We start from the raw sequence: 19428 nt of genomic DNA on the forward strand, positions 1-19428 counted from the left end.
GTTCTTATCCATATATTCACAAAATCAAGCTTCGGCAGAAGACTTCTTACATTCATATGCAAAAACTTCAGGCCACTCTTCTGACTACTTAATTGGGCAGGGGTAAGAATGTCAGGACCTGGATTAGACTGGACATTTCAAGAAAAAAGAAGCAGCAAGATAATGGCAAGTCTAGATTGAGGGTTACAACATTTGGGGTTGACAGACAGCACTTGAACGAGAATCCATAGTCACCAGAGTCTTTAACGCCACATATTTCAGGAGATGCGTGAAGTCCAGAGACATGCTTAAGTACCAAGAGAACAGTCCTGACATGTAAGCGCAAGAGTCCGATTTCTCCCATATTGTTCGGGAGAAATGTGCATAGTTCTCATGTGCATTTCCGGAGCAAGCGTGGGGTTTCTCACAAAACTAGGGGGAGAATTAATCATATATTTCCTCATTCACAGCGCAACGGGCTCTAAATGTATCGCCACCATTGTAAAAGCCAAGGGTAGACACCAGCAAAATGAACAACAGCATCATGTTTGTTAAATGCCCTAAAAGTCACTAATCAAATAGTTCAACCGCTGATCAAAAAAAAAGTCTGCGATGTATACGTATGATGTAGACGAGCAAAGGTCCGGGGAGAGAGAAAGTGTCGAGGGCACCTGTACAATAATGGGAGAGACAGACCAGGGCAGGCGGGGAGCAGGCAGACAGGCACAGAGCTCTGGTCAAAAACGCACATGGATCCTTGGTCGGCATATGTCAGGTAGGATACGTGACAGGCTCCAAACAGGTGGCGCTCTGCCCAACATGCCCTGATTGACGGGTCGCTACTGAGAGCCGCTATGAATGCAAGGACCACCCGGTTTAATATTTTGAAGCTATTGGCTACATTGTTAATTTACTGAGACTCAAACAACAACAAATTTACAATGGATCACAAAAAAAGTATTTTAAAACATAAGATTGGTTTATTGACTTGAACAATAAATATCAAGCGAAATATACCGATGAACTTTACAATACATACAAAACTCAGTGAGGTCTCTTGACGCTTTGCATTCCAGAATCTCTTCTAAAAAACATCAAAAATATTACTCAAACAATTTCCTGTTCAAAACATCCTCTTAACCAACAACAACTTTCCTTACCAGCTCACTGTTATCACTTCTGTCTGTGTGTTAAAACAGGTGAATGTAACCAGAAACTAGTTTTGGTTAAAACTCGTTTGAATGTTCAAACTAAATATACTGTAAACAGGTCACTTTGTATCATGCCGTTGCATTTGTCTTGCTCATTAACCAACGCTTACATTCTTCTCCCCAGAATCTCAATTGACAACTTAAACACAACATCAAAATGGATGGAAGCTACAGCCCTAATATTGGCCAGCAATATCAGCATTCAACAAATCAATCAGTATCACATATTAATAATCATCTGAATGAATGGGTGGATTTCCCCAAGACCTCAGTCATTGGGTGGATTATCCCAAAACCTCAGTCATTGGGTGGATTATCCCAAAACCTCAGTCATTGGGTGGATTATCCCAAAACCTCAGTCATTGGGTGGATTTCCCCAAGACCTCAGTCATTGGGTGGATTTCCCCAAGACCTCAGTCATTGGGTGGATTTCCCCAAGACCTCAGTCATTGCTCTACTTGACAGATTTGTCATTGTTGACGTTACACAGGATGTTCTTAGTGCCACTCTGCCAAGCCAGAAGATTCTCACTAGGGGACTTGCCTTCCTGCATGGGAAAAAAACACAAACATTCAAATTAACTAAGCATTTGTAAAATAGATCACCTTACCGTATCAAACATCAATATTCAAATGCACTCTAGGGGGTGCTATGCTCATACAATAGCCACTAATAATCATACCAACTGGAATATACTGAATGAATGTGAAAGATGAGAATTGGATGATTAGGGAGTACTTACACTGTTCTTAGTTTTAAGACTGGCTCCATACATCATCAGCAGCCTGATCATTTTGAATCGGTTTATCCTCACAGCATCGTGCATGGGTGTGTCTCCATCCTGGTTAAACATAGTTAATAGCAACACAACCATATTACAAGAAGTGCAATGGTGGGATTCTGAAGCCGTGCTGAGATGATTGTATTTTGTCATATTAAGGTTTGAATGTCTTACTCTGTCTTTAGCGTTAACGTCTGCTCCACAATGGATGAGGTGCTCAGCACATTCATAATGTCCAGTCCTCACTGCCACGTGGAGAGGAGTGCTGCGCAGCTGAGAGAAACCAGAGAGAGGGGGAAGTCAGACCACAAAGCATCCCTATACTGTGCAGCTGAGAGAAACCAGAGGGGAGGGGGGAGTCAGACCACAAAGCATCCCTATACTGTGGAGCTGAGAGAAACCAGAGGGGAGGGGGGAGTCAGACCACAAAGCATCCCTATACTGTGCAGCTGAGAGAAACCAGAGGAAGGGGGGGGGGGGGAGTCAGACCACAAAGCATCCCTATACTGTGCAGCTGAGAGAAACCAGAGGGGAGGGGGGAGTCAGACCACAAAGCATCCCTATACTGTGCAGCTGAGAGAATCCAGAGGAGGGGGGGGGGGGGGGGGGAGTCAGACCACAAAGCATCCCTATACTGTGCAGCTGAGAGAAACCAGAGGAAGGGGGGGGGGAGTCAGACCACAAAGCATCCCTATACTGTGCAGCTGAGAGAAACCAGAGAGAGGGGGAAGTCAGACCACAAAGCATCCCTATACTGTGGAGCTGAGAGAAACCAGAGGAAGGGGGGGGGGGGAGTCAGACCACAAAGCATCCCTATACTGTGCAGCTGAGAGAAACCAGAGGAGGGGGGGGAGTCAGACCACAAAGCATCCCTATACTGTGCAGCTGAGAGTAACCAGAGGGGAGGGGGGAGTCAGACCACAAAGCATCCCTACACTGTGCAGCTGAGAGACACCAGAGGGGGGGGTCAGACCACAAAGCATCCCTATACTGTGCAGCTGAGAGAAACCAGAGGGGAGGGGGGAGTCAGACCACAAAGCATCCCTATACTGTGCAGCTGAGAGAAACCAGAGGGGAGGGGGGAGTCAGACCACAAAGCATCCCTATACTGTGCAGCTGAGAGAAACCAGAGGGGGGGGGGGGGGGGGTCAGACCACAAAGGATCCATATACTGTTATATACACTCTTTACATTGCTCTGTATATATATATATGTTTCTAATGTTAGGCATCACAAATGGAGTTTAAGGGCTCTCTGTCTCAGTGATGTACCTTGTCTCTGGAGTTGAACCTCCCTCCTTCATTGAGTAGCAGCTCCAGAGTAGGTAGGCTGCCTCCCCTGCAGGCCCAGTGTACTGCTGTGGCGTCCAACTGGAGGGAGTGGGACATACAGAGTTAGGATGATGACAGTTCCCATCCATTCCGAACCATTTCCCATGTATGCAAATAGAGCTCTGATGAGTGACTGAGTGAGTGTAACAGAGAGAGAGAGAACTTACTCTATCTTTCTTCTCAATAGAAGCCCCAGCCTCCAGCAGTCTCTTCACAGCCTCCACATGGCCCTTAGATGAGGCTTTGTGTAGCGCTGTCCTTAGGAACTGTAAAAGAGAGGGAGGGCAGACAGAATTGGCACATTCATTTGGCTGCCTGTTACGTGTCCGATGGCATCGTAAGACTAGGGATATATTAGCCCTCGGCTGCCTGTTACGTGTCCTATGGCATTGAGAGACTAGGACTATATTGGCCCTCAGCTGCCTGTTACGTGGCCGATGGCATCGTAAGACTAGGGATAATTTGGCCCTCGGCTGCCTGTACGTGTCCTATGGCATTGAGAGACTAGGGCTATATTGGCCCTCAGCTGCCTGTAATTCAATATTTAGTATCTCAATCAATGTAGCTTCTGGCATGTCAAAAGACTGACCGAGATGGCAGTCCATGTGTCATCATAAGAGAGACATGATGCAGTACTCACATGATCACTGACGTTGGGGTCACCTCCACCTGACAGGTACTTCTCAATCACAAGCAACTTATTCTCCATTGCTGCTTTCAGGAACGTATCTTCATCCACTGTGTCGGGCTGTGTGACAACGAAAAGAAACTTGTTACATTAGCTTAGTGTAGTTTGAGTTGATGTAATCTATTGTTGGCCTTTTGTATTGAATTCCCTCTTCTTGATTATGGTCAGGAACTTTAAGCATGAGGGAGAGAGAGGTTGTGAGCAGGAAGTGGTGGGACGTACAATGATCTCTGGCTCAGGTTCTTTCTTGTTCTGCACCTTCCTCTCCCTCCTCCTCTTCCTCAGTTTCAAGATGTTGAAAAGGTCATCCACGGTCTCTAACTTCACCCGGCCTGATTTGTCTGTCTGAAAAGGAACAAGGTATACAGTAGGTTCATTTTAAACAGATGATATGGCTTGGAAGCAATCAAGCATTGGAAGGTGAGTAGAATGTTCAGTGTTTTTAATTGAGTACAAAGCATATGAGGTGGTATAAAAACTCACATTGAGATTGACAACTGTGATCTCCTCCTGAGTGTTGTTCTCAATCTCCTCTTGGATGAGGTCTTTGTGTGACCTCCGGGCATCCTGTTTCTCCTGGTTGACGGCTGCCTCGTACAGACTCTTTGAAAACGCCCCTGACAGGTGCTCACCTGCCCCCTTCCCCTCACACCCCTTACCAGTGACCTGGGAGAGAAAACAGATTGGAGATGAGATGACTATCCTCCTAAGCACTACTTTCTATTCCAAGAGAGGAATAAGCAGAATGGAGGTCAGGTAGCCATTCACACAAAAGCCTTCCCTTTGTGAGATGTTTCTGTCTTATGGATGTTGCTAATAGAGCAGTGTTCAACTCTTTTAGAGACTAATCAAAGTGAACCCTGTTAGGTGACCAACTGATGGATTATTTTGGACCAAATGAAAACCGTCATTTTTGGTTAACTGTAGGATCTTATTTAGAGCCAGTGTGCTACAGCGTGAAAATAATCCTGCAGCAACAGGAAATGTGCATTATTATGTGGATTATAATTAATGGACATTTCTGTAGGGGTTGATACGTTTTTCATGAGGGAGAATTGGAAATTACCAACTTCAGAAGCCTTTTTAAACCTCCAAAACACCACCATATTAAATGTGTTTTATTTGAAGACTTTATTATTTCCTTCCAAGTCATCATCTCATCTCTTTGTGATAAGATCATTATTTTAGTAGTTCTTCAAAGTAAATAAGGCATACTTCTATGACTGCTGAATACCAACTATCAATCACTGAGATCTTGTATTTTCAGGTAGAGATACCTCGAGAATCAACTGCTCTTGATCATGCATTCTTCTGTCTCCTTTACAGGAATAAAATAAACACAGACTGGACAAGTAGGCGTGCAATGGATTATATATGTAAATAAGAATGTGTTCTTAACTGACTTGCCTAGTTAAATAAAGGTTCAATAAAAACATGTATTTAATGACCATGTTTTCTGCACTATGTTGAATGTTGCCTGTTGGAAACTACAACTCTCTTCTACATCGCACAGTTTATCTCAACAACAAAACATATGCAATGTGTGCATTGAGCTAGCAGAAAAGAACAGAACGAAATGGAATTCTAATAATCGAAATGAAACGAAAAATTACTGAAATGTCGGTTAATTGCTCAGCACTAACGGCTGTCAAGAGAGACTACTACTTGGATTCCAATTCGGCCTTATATACCCGTTTTAGCCGAGAAAGAAACCTTTCACAAACTGATCTCCGAATGTAATGACACTCTCCTCAGTGTCACAAGCCTACCAACCAGAGACTGATACTATCAGTAACAACATCCAGACAGCCCAAACCCAGAGGAAATCATCGATTAGGTGCCTAACTGATGCAGAGTGAATCATAGTGACACACGCGAGAAACAACCTACCAGCTTTTCAACGCCTTTCAGTCCCATATCTAGTCTGTCTGTGTGGTGAGAAGTAGTCCAGTGGCTCAACTTCCAGTGGTCAGTGTCAATTCTGTTCTGAGTGAGGCTGAGATCCATCATCTTTTATATAGCTGCCGCGCTTGGTATTGGTACCTCTAAAAACAGAAGTGAGGTCATGTTTCCCGCTGTTCAAGTGGCACCCCTTACCAGCCCGGGACATGGTGTCGGTTTCCACTAGTTACCACAGCAACAAAGTCAGAATTGGCTATATTGGGAGAAAATGTGTGAAAACTAAAATGAGCTTTTTGGTCTTAATTTAAGGCCAGGGTTTGGCATAAGGTTATGAATGTGGTTGAGGTTAGGGTTAAGGTCCGGGTTAGGTTTGAAATCAGATTTTAAGAAGAGAAATGCAGAAATAGGGGGTTTCTGACTTTGTGGCTGTGGTAACTAGTGACGACCCAAGGTGTCCAGCCAATCGTCCAGCCTGGCATGCGTCCCTGGTATGCGCTGATTTCACCATTGGCGGCGTGTAAGAAACTAATTCCCAAACTGCTAGACACCTTCAATCATTCGCACTCTCCTCATATATAAGGCGACATCGCATAATGCCTGCCTAATGCCTAGTCAGATTTACCGGGCGGCGGGTGACAAAACGGCTCAGCTATGTGCTTCCGTTTGTGATACCCACTTGCGTTTGCCAGGAAGAGCTGAGCTGACTTACTCGAGTTTGATATGCACGAGGTCACCCGGTAAAAAAAAGTACATGAAGAGAGGTCCTTAACGCATATATGCTATTTTAATACAAAACGGAAACTGCCACAAAACTAAATCAAATCAAATCCAATTGTATTTGTCATCAGGTGTAGACCTTAACCGTGAAATGTTTACTCACAAGCCCTTAACCAACAATGCAGTTCAAGAAATAGAGAAATAGTAAATAAATATTTACTAAATAAACGAAAGTAAAATATATATATGTATGTATATACATGTATATACAAAAAGTAACACAATAAAATTACATAACTATAACGAGGCTAGGGAGTCAGTGTGTGGGGGTACAGGTTAGTCAAGGTAATTTGTAAAGTGACTATGCATAGATAATAAACAGTGAGTAGCAGCCATGTAAAAAACAAAGGGTGGCCATTTGATTAACTGTTCAGCAGTCTTATGGCTTTGGGGTGGAAGATGTTAAGGAGCCTTTTGGTCCTAGACTTGGCGCTCTGGTATCGCTTTCCGTGCGGTAGCAGAGAGAACAGTTTATGACTTGGGTGACTGGAGTGTTTGACAATTTTTTGGGCATTCCTCTGACACCGCCTAGTATATAGGTCCTGGATGTCAGCAAGCTTGGCCCCAGTGACGTACTGGGCCGTACACACTACCCTCTGTAGAGCCTTACGGTCAGATGCCAGGCCGTTGCCATACCAGGTGTGATGCAACCGGTCAGGACACTCTAGATGGTGCAGCAGAATAACTTTGAGGATCTGGGGACCCATGCCAAATCTTTTCATTCTCCTGAGGGGGGAAAGGTTTTGTCGTGCACTCTTCACAACTGTCTTGGTGTGTTTGAACCATGATAGTTTGTTGGTGATGTGGACACCACGGAACTTGAAAATCTCGACCCGCTCCACTTCAGACCCATCGATGTTAATGGGGGCCTGTTTGCCCCTCCTTTTCCTATAGTCCACAGTCAGCTCCTTTGTCTTGCTCACATTGAGGGAGAGGTTGTCCTGGCACCACACTGCCAGGTCTCTGACCTCCTCCCTATAGGCTGTCTGTCTCATCGTTGTCGGTGATCAGGCCTACCATTGTTTTGTCGTCAGAAAACTTAAAGGTGTTGGAGTCATGCTTGACCACACAGTCGTGGGTGAACAGAGAGAACAGGAGGGAACTAAGCACGCACCCCTGAGGGGCCTAGGTATTGAGAATCAGCGTGGCAGATGTGTTGTTACCTACACTTACCACCTGGGGGCGGCCCGTCAGGAAGTCCAGGATCCAGTTGCAGAGGGAGGTGTTTAGTCCCAGGGTCCTTACCTTAGTGATGAGCTTCGTGGGAACTATGGTGTTGAACGCTGAGCTGTAGTCAATGAACAGCATTCTCACATAGGTGTTCCTTTTGTCCAGGTGGGAAAAGGCAGTGTGTAGTGCGATTGAGATTGCATCATCTGTGGATCTATTGAGGCAGTATTGCGAATTGAAGTGGGTGTAGGGTTACCGGCATGATGGTGTTGATGTGAGCCATGACCAGCCTTTCAAAGCACTTCATGGCTACCGGCGTGAGTGCTACGGGGCGGTAATCATATAGGCAGGTTACTTTCACTTTCTTGGGCACAGGGACTATGGTGGTCTGTTTGAAACATGTTGGTATTACAGACTTGGTCAGAGAGAGGTTGAAAATGTAAGTGACGACACTTGCCAATTGGTTCGCGCATTCTTTGTGTACATGTCTTGGTAATCTGTCTGGCCCCGCAGCTTTGTGAATGTTGACCTGTTTCAAATCTTGCTCACATCAGTGACGGAGAGTGTAATCACACAGTCATCCGGAACAGCTGGTGCTCTCATGCTTGCTTCATTGTTGCTTGCTTCAAAGCGAGGATAAAAGGCATTTCGCTCATCTGGTAGGCTAGCATCACTGGGCAGCTCGCCGCTGTGTTTCCCTTTGTAGTCTGTAATATTTTTCAAGCCCTGCTACATCGGACAAGTGTCAGGGCAGCTCGCGGCTGGGTTTCCCTTTGCAGTCCGTAATATTTTTCAAACCCTGCCACATCCGACAAGTGTCAGAGCCGGTGTAGTAGGATTCAATCTTAGTTCTGTATTGGTGCTTTGCCTGTTTGATGGTTTTGGGATTTCTTATAAGCGTCCGGATAAGTGTACCGCATCTTGAAAGCGGCAGCTCTAGCCTTTAGCTTGGCGATTTTTAGTATATCATAGAACTTACAATGAGTCATTTGGACGAGGCTACTATATAATATGGATGGTCCTATCAGAGGCGATGTTTAACACTTCACATCATTGTCTATATATAGGTCTACTAGCTAATAATAGTAATAATACGTCTAATCAATAATGGTGCAATCATAACCTGACTATTTGGCAACAACCAATATGCCAATCTCACAATTTCAAATTGTGTTAAAACTGTTACATGAAGATAAACTATGTAGGCTATATAGCATGATTAATGTGAAGTGTCACTTCCATAGAAAAACTGTCAGGTATGTTTTTTCTTTGGTCACTCATGTCATAGTACATGTTCATAACCATGAGTAGCTCATTAAAACACTCAAGTCAGCCTGCATAATCAAACCCAGGCTGTAGTGATGCCGTGCCTCAGACCGATGTGCCACTCGGAAGGCCACATTTGACTGTATTAATTGCCCTCCAAACTATTGTGCAAGGTATGGCCAAGACAACCTCTTGTGATTTTGTTGCATTGCTCTTGTCTTTCTGCCCCTATCTACAAGGTACAATGAGTTTGAATGGATGACCTTCTGAGCAGCCGTTTTGATGGTGTCCTTGATTAGCCTCTGCTCCAGTAGCCTGCAGGTCTGGGGATATAGAAGCATTTCTGAATTAAAAATAGGCTTGACATATATCTTGTTTAATCTATAAACACAAATGTAAACCATGCAACTGTCTTTATCAGTTTTTATGATAAGGTGCAGTTGGGCATGGTATTGTCATTAGCGTATTACTGTATTATGTTTTGGTGAGATTGATACCATGCTTACCGACTGGGCACAGAGGGTAATTCAAAGTCAAACCAACAAAATCTTCAACCATGTCATAGGATTTAGGCTTAAAGTTTGTTGAAAAGAAGACAAACATTCCATAAATTCGTTGATGACTTTATGAAAATCAAATTGTTTTCCCACACCGGTTTAACATCATTACAAGCTAAATTTGACCATAACGTTGTCTTATGGCAGGTCCTTGTACAACATGTCGATGATGGTGTTGTAATCTCTTCAGCGGAGGGCTGGTGCCAAGTGACTTTGGTTAAGACAAAACAATTGCATAGAGCTAAATACTGTATATCATCAGTCGCTCCCTCCACCAATGGGGGAACAGAGGTGATTCTGTGTCTTGTCACCATGTCATGACGATAAAGCACTGACTCAGTAAACAGGGAACAGTCCACTCAAAATAAGTGCTGTTTTTACAAGTTATGTGTGATGTACAGCAGATAGCCTAGTGATTAAGAGTGTTGGGCCAGTAATCTAAAAGGTTTCTGGTTCGAATCCCTTTGCCAACTAGGTGAAAAATCTGTTGATATGCCCTTGAGCAAGGCACTTAACCCTAACTGCACCTGTAAATCGCTCTGGATAAGAGCTTCTGCTAAATCAGGGTTTCCCAAAGTCGGTCCTGCCCCCCCCGGGTGCATGTTTTGGTTTTTGCCTTTTCATTACACAGCTGACTCAAATAATCAAAGCTTGGTGATGAGTTGGTTATTTGAATCAGCTGTGTAGTGCTAGGGTAAAAAACTAAAAACTTGCATCCAGTGGGGGCCCAAAGACCGACTTGTTAAATATATGTGAGATTGTACTGGTGTTTGTTTGTGACTGAGATCAGATTAAAGAGTGAGCCATTTTCTGGCACGAGACCCCAAAACCCTTCAGTGGGCTGAAGAGGAGACTGAGAGCCATGACTATTAATAGCCCCTGGAGCCAGAGGTGTCATTAATGAGGGGGGTTTTAGAGGGTGTATATGTGTCAATGCCCCACTAGAGATTAGGGGTGTCACAATTACCCTCCTTGCCCGGTAACCCACTGACCTTGGGCAAAGATTTACTCAGCATGACAGAGTTTATGGTGTGTGTGTCGTTGTTTTTTTGTGCTCAGAGACCAACGTCAAAGACACACTGCCGTTAAATATTCTGGGTGCCTTAGATACAGAGACTCTATGACAATTAGAAAAGAGTAACTAGAGGTATCTTTGCATAGCAGTATAGCAGCTACTTGTATGAAATGAAGAATACACGCAAACACACGTTGGAGGGGGCCGTGGCTCTTAAGCCTCCGAGACTCTCACAAGCCTAATTTCTTTGCCACTCACATCATCCATACATGAAGCGAGTCATAAGCTCCCAAAACCCTGTCCACGTTCCCCGTTAAACCCACCCCCACCCTTATGGTTACACACTCCCTCCCCCTGATCTCCAGACCCAAGGCTTGAGATGGGACTCGGTGAAGGATAATGGTTGTAGAGTAGTGGGTATCATTGTGATATGTGGGGCACAGAAATAGACCCCTAGCCCCAGATCCTGTGCAGGATGGGTGTGACGGATTAGGGACAAGGTTGTTTTCCTCAGGAGTCCACATGTCCGGATGTCAGACATGCCATTGGTGTGTTGTTAAACATACCACTCAGCAGCAGTGGGCAGCTATGTGACATGTATGTGATCTTTGGACTTTCTACTACACTACCGGTCCAAAGTTTTAGAACACCTACTCATTGAAGGGTTTTTCTTTATATTTACTATTTTCTACATTGCAGAATAATAGTGAAGACATCAAAACTATGAAATAACACATATGGAATCACGTAGTAACCAAAAAAGTGTTAAACAAATCAAAATTTATTTTATATTTGAGATTCTTCAAAGTAGCCACCTTTTGCATTGATGACAGCATTGCACACTATTGGCATTCTCTCAACCAGTTTCATGAGGTAGTCACCTGGAATGCATTTAAAATAACAGGTGTGCCTTCTTAAAAGTAATTTGTGGAATTTCTTTCCTTCTTAATGCGTTTGAGACAATCAGTTGTGTTGTGACAAGGTAGGTGTGGTATACAGAAGCCCTATTTGGTAAAAGACCAAGTGAATATTATGGCAAGAACAGCTCAAATAAGCAAAGAGAAACGACAGGCCGTCCTTACTTTAAGACATGAAGGTCAGTCAATACGTAAAATGTCAAGAACTTTGAAAGTTTATTCAAGTGCAGTCGCAAAAACCATCAAGCGCTATGATGAAACTGCCTCTCATGAGGACTGCCACAGGAATGGAAGACCCAGAGTTACCTCTGCTGCAGAGGATATGTTCATTAGCGTTACCAGCCTCAGAAATTGCAGCCCAAATAAATGCTTCACAGAGTTCAAGTAACAGACACATCTCAACATCAACTGTTCAGAGGAGACTGTGTGAATCAGGCCTTCATGGTCGAATTGCTGCAACAACAAAAAACTACTAAAGGACACCAATAATAAGACAAGACTTTCTTGGGCCAAGAAACACAAGCAATGGACATTAGACTGGTGGAAATGTGTTCTTTGGTCTGGAGTCAAAATTTTAGTTTTAGTTCCAACACAGTCCCACACAGTATCTTTGTGAGACGCTGTGTGGATGAACAGATTATCTCTGCATGTGTATTTCCCACCGTAAAGCATGGAGGAGGAGGTGTTATGGTGTGGGGGTGCTTTGCTGGTGACACTGTCTGTGATTTATTTAGAATTCCATGCACACTTAACTAGCATGGCTACCACAGCATTCTGCAGTGATATGCCATCCCATCTGGTTTGGGCTTAGTGGGACTATCCTTTTTTCAACAGGACAATGACCCAACACACCTACAGGCTGTGTATTTGACCAAGAAAGAGAGTGATGGAGTGCTGCATCAGATGACCTGGCCTCCACAATCCTCCGACCTCAACCAAATTGATATGATTTGTGATATGTCGATATGTCGAACCGCAGAGTGAAGGAAAAGCAGCCAACAAGTGCTCTGCATATCATTTCTCCAAGGTGGCTTAGCAGTTCAGACGTCTTTTCCGTATTGTCTTGTCGTGTCCTGTATATATATATATATTTACACCTTTTCTTCACATATCTTTTATTTATTTTATTATCCAAGAACTCAACTACAAAAGCTTTCCTGCAAAAGCTTTCCTGCAACCCGCTTCACCAATTACAATAAGTAATATTTACCTCAATCTGAAAATCCATCGTGGAAGATAGCCAGGGGCTATTCAGAAGCTAGCCTGATAGCTAACCAGAAGCTACTCCGATAGCTAGCCAGAAGCTAATCTGTAGCTGCCCCGAAATTAGCCGGTTTGCTAGCTAGCGTTGGTGTTTCAGCTGCCCACGTTTTGCGGTCATCAGCTATTCCTTTAGCTCGATAATCTACCGGCACTTTTGTGCAACGCGACTCGGACCGGAGCATTCCGGGACTTTTTTTCTCCCAGTTTCCCCGGATTCCAACCGCAGGCTCTGGACACTTGCACCTTGATTTCGCAGCTAGCTAGCTGCATACCGTGTGACTATTGGCTTACGTCGACCCCGGAGCAAACTCAAATCATGCTGGAGCTAGCCAGCTGAGGAGTTCCATCACCATCCGGACCCGTTTCTTTTGTTGCTGCTGCAGATACGGAACCCCACCGGGCCTTCACGACTGACTGCCGACGTTATCTGCCCGAGGGATGTATCCAACCGGCAAATCCGTCCCGACGTTACCTGAACGCTCACCTGAGGCCCGCTAATCGTTAGCTGTCCTATCGGCTGCTATCTGAACAAAACCCCACTACACGGAACCTACCGACGGAAACGCACGAGGTATCTACAAACAGACCTCCATCCTATGCTGCTACCGATAGCCATATACCCGGCCAGCTGTCTGGATCGCCACGACCCCAACCAACCTCTACTCACTGGACCCTTACTGATCACTCGATTAAGCATGCCTCTCCTTAATGTAAATATGCCTTGTCCATTGCTGTTCTGGTTAGTGTTTATTGGCTTATTTCACTGTAGAGATTCTAGCCCTGCTCTCTATACCATATCCAACCTATCAGTTCCACCACCCACATATGCGATGACATCACCTGGTTTCAATGATGTTTCTAGAGACAAGATCTCTCTCATCATCACTCAATACCTAGGTTTACCTCCACTGTATTCACATCCTACCATACCTTTGTCTGTACATTATTCCTTTAAACTATTTTATCGCCCCCAGAAACTTCCTTTTACTCTCTGCTCTAGTAGCTCTAGGCGACCAATTCTCATAGCTTTTAGCCGTACCATTATCCTACTTCTCCTCTGTTCCTCTGGTGATGTAGAGGTGAATCCAGGCCCTGCAGTACCTGGCTCCACTCCTATTCCCCAGGCGCTCTCTTTTGATGACTTCTGTAACCGTAATAGCCTTGGCTTCATGCATGTTAACATTAGAAGCCTCCTCCCTAAGTTTGTTTTGTTCACTGCTTTAGCACACTCTACCAACCCGGATGTTTTAGCCGTGTCTGAATCCTGGCTTAGAAAGACCACCAAAAATTCAGACATTTTTATCCCCAATTACAATATTTTCAGACAAGATAGAACGGCCAAAGGGGGCGGTGTTGCAATCTACTGCAAAGACTGCCTGCAGAGTTCTGTTATACTATCCAGGTCTGTTCCCAAACAATTTGAACTTCTACTTTTAAAAATCCACCTCTCTAAAAACAAGTCTCTCACCGTTGCCGCCTGCTATAGACCACCCTCTGCCCCCAGCTGTGCTCTGGACACTATATGTGAACTGATTGCCCCCCATCTATCTTCAGAGCTCGTGCTGCTAGGCGACCTAAATTTGAACATGCTCAACACCCCAGCCACCCTACAATCTAAGCTTGATGCCCTCAATCTCACACAAATTATCAATGAACCTACCAGGTACCACCCCAATTCCGTAAACACGGGTACCCTCATAGATATCATCCTAACAAACTTGCCCTCCAAATACACCTCTGCTGTTTTCAACCAAGATCTCAGCGATCACTGCCTCATTGCCTGCATCCGTAATGGGTCAGCGGTCAAACGACCTCCACTCATCACTGTCAAACGCTCCCTGAAACACTTCAGCGAGCAGGCCTTCCTAAACGACCTGGCCGGGATATCCTGGAAGGATATTGATCTCATCCCGTCAGTAGAGGATGCCTGGTCATTTTTAAAAAATGCCTTCCTCACCATCTTGAATAAGCATAACCCATTCAAGAAATTTAGAACCAGGAACAGATATAGCCCTTGGTTCTCTCCTGACCTGACTGCCCTTAACCATCAGAAAAACATCCTATGGCGTTCTGCATTAGCATCGAACAGCCCCCGTGATATGCAACTTTTCAGGGAAGCCAGAAACCAATATACACAGGCAGTTAGAACAGCCAAGGCTAGCTTTTTCAAGCAGAAATTTGCTTCCTGCTACACAAATTCAAAAAAGTTCTGGGACACCGTAAAGTCCATGGAGAATAAGAACACCTCCTCCCAGCTTCCAACCGCTCTGAAGATAGGAAACACTGTCACCACCGACAAATCCACTATAATTGAGAATTTCAATAAGCATTTTTCTACGGCTGGCCATGCTTTCCACCTGGCTACCCCTACCCCGGACAACAGCACTGCCCTCCCCTCTGCTACTCGCCCAAGCCTTCCCCATTTCTCTTTCTCCCAAATACAGTCAGCTGATGTTCTTAATGAGCTGCAAAATCTGGACCCTTACAAATCAGCCGGGCTAGATAATCTGGACCCTTTCTTTCTAAAACTATCTGCTGAAATTGTTGCCACCCCTATTACTAGCCTCTTCAACCTCTCTTTCGTGTCGTCTGAGATCCCCAAAGATTGGAAAGCAGCTGCGGTTATCCCCCTCTTCAAAGGGGGGGACACCCTTGACCCTAACTGCTACAGACCTATATCTATCCTACCCTGCCTTTCTAAGGTCTTCGAAAGCCAAGTCAACAAACAGATTACCGACCATTTCGAATCACACCACACCTTCTCCGCTATGCAATCTGGTTTCAGAGCTGGTCATGGGTGCACCTCAGCCACGCTCAAGGTCATAAACGATATCGTAACCGCCATCGATAGGAAACAATACTGTGCAGCCGTATTCATTGACCTGGCCAAGGCTTTTGACTCTGTCAATCACCACATCCTCATTGGCAGACTCGACAGCCTTGGTTTCTCTAATGATTGCCTCGCCTGGTTCACCAACTACTTCTCTGATAGAGTTCAGTGTGTCAAATCGGAGGGTCTGTTGTCCGGGCCTCTGGCAGTCTCTATGGGGGTGCCACAGGGTTCAATTCTTGGACCGACCCTCTTCTCTGTTTACATCAATGATGTCGCTCTTGCTGCTGGTGATTCTCTGATCCACCTCTACGCAGACGACACTATTCTGTATACTTCTGGCCCTTCTTTTGACACTGTGTTAACAACCCTCCAGGCGAGCTTCAATGCCATACAACTCTCCTTCCGTGGCCTCCAACTGCTCTTAAATACAAGTAAAACCAAATGCATGCTCTTCAACCGATCGCTGCCTGCTCCTGCCCGCCTGTCCAACATCACTACTTTGGACGGCTCTGACTTAGAATATGTGGACAACTACAAATACCTAGGTGTCTGGTTAGACTGTAAACTCTCCTTCCAGACCCACATCAAACATCTCCAATCCAAAGTCAAATCTAGAATTGGCTTCCTATTCCGCAACAAAGCATCCTTTACTCATGCTGCCAAACATACCCTTGTAAAACTGACCATCCTACCAATCCTCGACTTCGGTGATGTCATTTACAAAATAGCCTCCAAAACCCTACTCAATAAATTGGATGCAGTCTATCACAGTGCCATCCGTTTTGTCACCAAAGCCCCATATACTACCCACCACTGCGACCTGTACACTCTCGTTGGCTGGCCCTCGCTTCATACTCGTCGCCAAACCCACTGGTTCCAGGTCATCTACAAGACCCTGCTAGGTAAAGTCCCCCCTTATCTCAGCTCGCTGGTCACCATAGCAGCACCTACCTGTAGCACGCGCTCCAGCAGGTATATCTCTCTAGTCACCCCCAAAACCAATTCTTCCTTTGGACGCCTCTCCTTCCAGTTCTCTGCTGCCAATGACTGGAACGAACTACAAAAATCTCTGAAACTGGAAACACCTATCTCCCTCACTAGCTTTAAGCACCAGCTGTCAGAGCAGCTCATAGATTACTGCACCTGTACATAACCCATCTACAATTTAGCCCAAACAACTACCTCTTTACCTACTGTATTTATTTATTAATTTATTTTGCTCCTTTGCACCCCATTATTTCTGTCTCTACTTTGCACTTTCTTCCAATGCAAACCAACCATTCCAGTGTTTTTTTAGTTTTTATTTTACTTGCTGTGTTGTACTCACTTCGCCTCCATGGCCTTTTTATATTTTATTTATTTATACATATATCTGTTTGCCTTCACCTCCTTTATCTCACCTCACTTGCTCACATTGTATATAGACTTATTTTTTTTCACTGTATTATTGACTATATGTTTGTTTTTACTCCATGTGTAACTATGTGTTGTTGTATGTGTCGAACTGCTTTGCTTTATCTTGGCCAGGTCGCAATTGTAAATGAGAACGTGTTCTCAATTTGCCTACCTGGTTAAATAAAGGTTAAATAAATAAAAAAATAAAAAAATATGTGGGTTCTCCATCAGGAGTGTTGGAAAAGCATTCCAGGTGAAGCTGGTTGAGAGAATTCCAATCGTGTGCAAAGCTGTCATCAAGGCAAAGGGTAGCTGTTTGAAGAATCTCAAATATAAACTATATATTTTGATTTGTTGAGCACTTTTTTGGTGTTTCATACTTTTGCCGTCTTCACTGTTATTCTACAATGTAGAAAATAGTCAAAATAAAGAAAAACCCTTGAATGAGTAGGTGTTCTAAAAGCAAAGAGCAAAGAGATCATAGGGACATTGTTTTTACAACTGCGTTCAAAATATGAATTCAAATATTTTCAAAGATGCGAAAGATGTTTTGTTGAACAGAATGATCCTCATTTCACGAGGGCTGAAGCATTACTGATCGTTCGGGTCGTTTCACCAAATGAGTGCCCTTTGAGTCCCTTTGATACTTTAAGTAGAAATTGTGTACCAATATTGAATTTCAAAAGCCTGTTGTATTAAATTAAGTGACCTTTAATATAGACCACAATGAATATAAACCCTCTCCTAACCCGGACGACGCTGAGCCAATAGTGTGCCCTATGGGACTCCCGGTTGTGACACTGGGAGTGAACCCCAGGCTGTAGTGACACCGCAACACTGCAATGCTGTTCCTTAGACCACTCCGCCTCTCAGGAGGCCCTCCATTTTCTGGTGTTTTGTGGTGGAAAACTGAACTGGGCTAGCATAACACGTCAACCCTGTTACCCATAGATAAATGTTTTAACAATTTCAATATTTTTGTGAAGCTTGCATTCAATTGCCACTTCCTGTTGCACACAACAAGGTTCCATTCCCCATGTCACAAGGGGATTTATGGCTGCTTAAGATTAAATCGTCAACCCTATTACAGTAAACACTGATACTTTATTTGGCACTTAGTAGGCACTTCAATTAGTATTTTTTAAATTTAACCTATTGAGATGGGAAAACATGTTTTTTATGAGGTTGAGAATATGCTTTCTTTGACAGATTGTTAAAATGAGGTGAAATCCCCCCCAAAATTGGCAAAGTTACAGTACTCAAAAGGTACCGAATTGGTGGAACGACCCAGTACACACCTCTTTGTGTTACGCAATAAACAGAGCATGACAGGCAAGAAACATGTGCTTTGATATACATGCTGCATGCTCTCAGAGGCTACTGAATAGATGCTGCCAAAAGAACCAGTGTTATTATTTATATTGAGGCTGTTTTAACAGCCGTGGTGGAGTAAACATAGGCCTATCTGCCTTTCAGCTGTTGATAAAAGCATTTCTGCTGTCACCCAGCCTATTTCAGGAATGGATCTGTGATGTCTCTGGATGAAGGGAATATAAATGGACACTCTTCAGCTTTGATCATCACCCAACTTTCAAATATGTCTCAGGCAGAGTGGAGCAACAAAAACATATTACTTTAACGCTATCCTTTATGAAACATGTGCATGTGGTATAATAAGTAGAATAGCCTACACCTTAATGGAAAACTGTAAATTATACAGTAGTTTGGGGTTTTATCAACAGTTTTAATACTGTGAAATGTTTTACTGCAGCATAGTGTAAATTGTGATGCATTGTGGGAAAATGCAGCTAAAGAATTGCTGTATTTCGATTGGTACTGTAATTCCAGCCCAGAGAATACAGTACTGTATCTTCTTTTGACCACTAGTGGGTGCATGGTATTGTTATTTGTGGCTCATTAACACATTTTGAGGCATACCTTGTAAGAGGTTATATTTGTTGCACCCGTGAGTTAGAATTGCTGTATTCCGATGGTGTTCTAGTGGCCCATCAATGTGTATATAGAGCAAATTGGAGGAACAGCTAGTCTAAATAATTTTCCATGGTTGAGCATTTAGCCATGTCCTTTAGGTCTGTGCTGTCCTGTAGTCACTGCCAGTATGGAAATGTTATTCATTTTTTTCCTAAATGACATACCCAAATCTAACTGCCTGTAGCTCAGGCCCAGGAGTGAGAATATGCATATTCTTGGTACCATTTGAAAGGAAACACGTTGAAGTTTGTGGAAATGTGAAAGGAATGTATGAAAATATAACACAATAGATCTGGTAAAAGATAATAAAAAAAAATTAAAAAAAACGTTCTTTTGTATTTTTTTGTACCA

General features: G+C 43.9%; 1 protein-coding gene across 1 annotated transcript; it reads right to left on the reverse strand.

The window, feature by feature from the left end:
• Positions 1 to 937: 937 nt before the first annotated feature.
• LOC129863032 (ankyrin repeat domain-containing protein 1-like) lies at positions 938 to 6350 on the reverse strand. Its single transcript, XM_055935069.1, has 9 exons — positions 5881 to 6350; positions 4474 to 4656; positions 4213 to 4335; positions 3943 to 4050; positions 3470 to 3568; positions 3243 to 3341; positions 2146 to 2244; positions 1933 to 2031; positions 938 to 1737 (listed from the first exon to the last, which is right to left on the reverse strand). Exons 1-9 carry the CDS (start codon positions 5998 to 6000, stop codon positions 1645 to 1647), a joined length of 1023 nt encoding a protein of 340 aa, XP_055791044.1. The 5' UTR covers positions 6001 to 6350; the 3' UTR covers positions 938 to 1644.
• Between the last annotated feature and the right edge of the window lie 13078 nt (positions 6351 to 19428).

This window comes from Salvelinus fontinalis, chromosome 1, assembly GCF_029448725.1.
Source record: "Salvelinus fontinalis isolate EN_2023a chromosome 1, ASM2944872v1, whole genome shotgun sequence".
In the NCBI taxonomy this organism is placed as follows: domain Eukaryota; kingdom Metazoa; phylum Chordata; class Actinopteri; order Salmoniformes; family Salmonidae; genus Salvelinus; species Salvelinus fontinalis.